Genomic DNA, 2,500 nt, shown 5'->3' with positions numbered 1-2,500 from the left:
GCGATAACTATATATTAGATATCCTATTGGAATTTGTGACTTATATACGGATATATGAATAAGGAGTACTTTAAAATTCTTCTTACTGGGTGACTGTTTCCCAAATGGTCACCTAGTTATGATGATAGAAATTCTCAGTATTACTGTGAAAACATACATCATCATTATATTTAATGTTGTCATTATTATAATCATCATTCTTCCCGAAGACACTAACAATAACCTATAATTGTACCAACGGTATTTCTATTACAGATGATGCTCGTGATAACCATTACATTAATATTCATAATAATAATGACAATATGTGAAATTTTGAGATAATTAAAAAAAATTATAAAGAGATGAAATGATGAACAATGGTGCTTAAACACGTGCTATAGATGGTAGGGATGGATTACCTCACGTTTATGATACTGGTATGCCGGCCATGACTTGTCACATGAAGGTTCGGGGATGTAGGGATTCCATATGTAGTAGGAGGATAACACAAGTCAGATAACGCACACGCACACACACACACACACACACACACACACACACACACACACACACACACACACACACACACGCCGACCCTCTGAAAATAAATCACCTTATAAAACACATTAGGCATTGGCGAATATCGCATAATGACCCATATCTTCAGGAACTACAAGAAAAAAAAGTCATGGAAAAAAAACGTAAAAAAAAAAAAATCACAGGGATTGAAAAGAAAGCAATTTGAAACCTTATAAGCACGAAAGAAATCCCTAACATGTCTTTTTCTTACTTCCTCAGGAGGAGTACAAGCTAGATTACTACCCGCCGTTCGTCTTAGGACCAGCATACATAGTGAGTGGCAATGCTGTCGACCGCCTCCTGAAGTACGCCTCACACACGCCATTTCTGTGGCTTGAGGACGTCTACACCACAGGACTCGTCGCTTCCGCCGCTGGTATAACTAGGGTTCAGATCGATAGAACACTTTACACCAAGAAGCTGAGCAGGCAGCTCTATTCGAATCAAATTGCATTCCTCATAGGGGCAGACGAGAAGAGGAAAAAAATAGCATGGAGAGGGATTATGAAGAACTCGCCGGTTAAGCATTCCGGTCGAAGAAAACGGAGATGAGGATTGGATATCGAAGGGGGAACTAAGATATATGTGGATTTTTTAGAAAAATATTTATTTATTATTGATACACTTATGTGTTTTTTTAATGATTTTCACGCAATAAAGTAATTTTTGATTAATTGTCCTGCTTGTATTTATTATCTGTAGCCCCCACAAATTGAAGATATTATACTGTACTAAAACTACATAACGGTAATACTGATATAAATTATGGTTATTTAAAAAGTTAAGAATAAGACTGATCAACATCAAAATTCTAGTAACAATCTTTGCAATAATAACTAACGATAATGATGATGGTGATGATGATCATGAAGAGAATTATTTAATATTAGTTGAGGGAGTAATGCATTAAATTGCACGGACCACGTTTATATTTTACCCAAAAGAGTCGAATGGAAGAAATGATTGCATGGCACAAAGACACGCAATTCGCAACGAACATTATTTTTCATTAGTCATGCACAATAGTCCCAGCTCAAGAAGTCATGGCCAAAAGTCCAGTCTCTTACATATTTATTGGTTAAAGTATTCATTTGAAGATACCTACCTTATGCTATGTTGGGGGACTAATTTGGTATTATCGCATGAGTGTTATTCCAATAGTAATTGATGTGGGGGGCTTTTTCCACGCCCCCTCCTCTACCACCGACGATAGAGTACCCCCCTCCCTTTCCCCCGGTGAATTTTAGGCAGAGAGAGAGAGAGAGAGAGAGAGAGAGAGAGAGAGAGAGAGAGAGAGAGAGAAAGAGAGAGAGAGAGAGAGAGAGAGAGAGAAAGAGAGAAAGAGAGAGAGAGAAAGAGAGAGAGAGAGAGAGAGAGAGAGAGAGAGAGAGAGAGAGAGAGAGAGATGGCAGGGTGGTAAATAATGAAGGGAATGAAGGGCTTAACACCTATCAAACGTAAATAAAATACGTCACTGGCACTGGGCACTGGCGAATCACCCCCCCCCCCCAAACACACCTGGAACCGTCCCCTCTTCCCGACGCTTTTACTCCGTCGACTGGATGGGCCGCTCCCCTTTTCCCGACGATTTAAGAGCAGCCATCCACTTAATGGCTCGATCCCTTCCCCCTAACGATTTTTAAATACTTATAATAAATAATCATTGCGGTTTCACGTATGCAGTTGTTGCAGCGTGCAACATGATATCTCGTTGGTAGTGACCTCTCCAGTTTCTCTTGCTTCGAGCTTGCCAGAGCAAGTGTCTTCCTATCTTTATTGCTTACCTTGACATCAGAAAAATATAGATCACAAACACACGCACACACACGCACGCACACACACACACCCACACACACACATACACACTCACATACACATACACACCCACACCCACACAGACACACACCCACACCCACACACACACACACACACACACACA

The 2,500-nt window shown here is 40.2% G+C and overlaps 1 protein-coding gene across 1 annotated transcript in view; it reads left to right on the top strand.

Annotated features, from left to right (window-relative positions):
- Positions 1-1,239, top strand: part of LOC122267975 (beta-1,3-galactosyltransferase 5) — a 13,619-nt gene extending 12,380 nt beyond the window's left edge. The window contains exon 6 of the mRNA XM_086549382.1: positions 781-1,239. Within this exon, the coding sequence (XP_086405508.1) occupies positions 781-1,113 (333 nt within the window). The 3' untranslated portion in view covers positions 1,114-1,239. The remainder of the gene's footprint in view (positions 1-780) is intronic.
- Positions 1,240-2,500: the final 1,261 nt, after the last annotated feature.

Source organism: Penaeus japonicus, unplaced genomic scaffold, assembly GCF_977035675.1.
Source record: "Penaeus japonicus unplaced genomic scaffold, GWHDUDI00000001_assembly GWHDUDI00000022, whole genome shotgun sequence".
Lineage (NCBI taxonomy): Eukaryota > Metazoa > Arthropoda > Malacostraca > Decapoda > Penaeidae > Penaeus > Penaeus japonicus.
The sequence above is the reverse complement of the archived record's forward strand: the minus strand, read 5'-3'. Positions and strand labels throughout refer to the sequence as shown.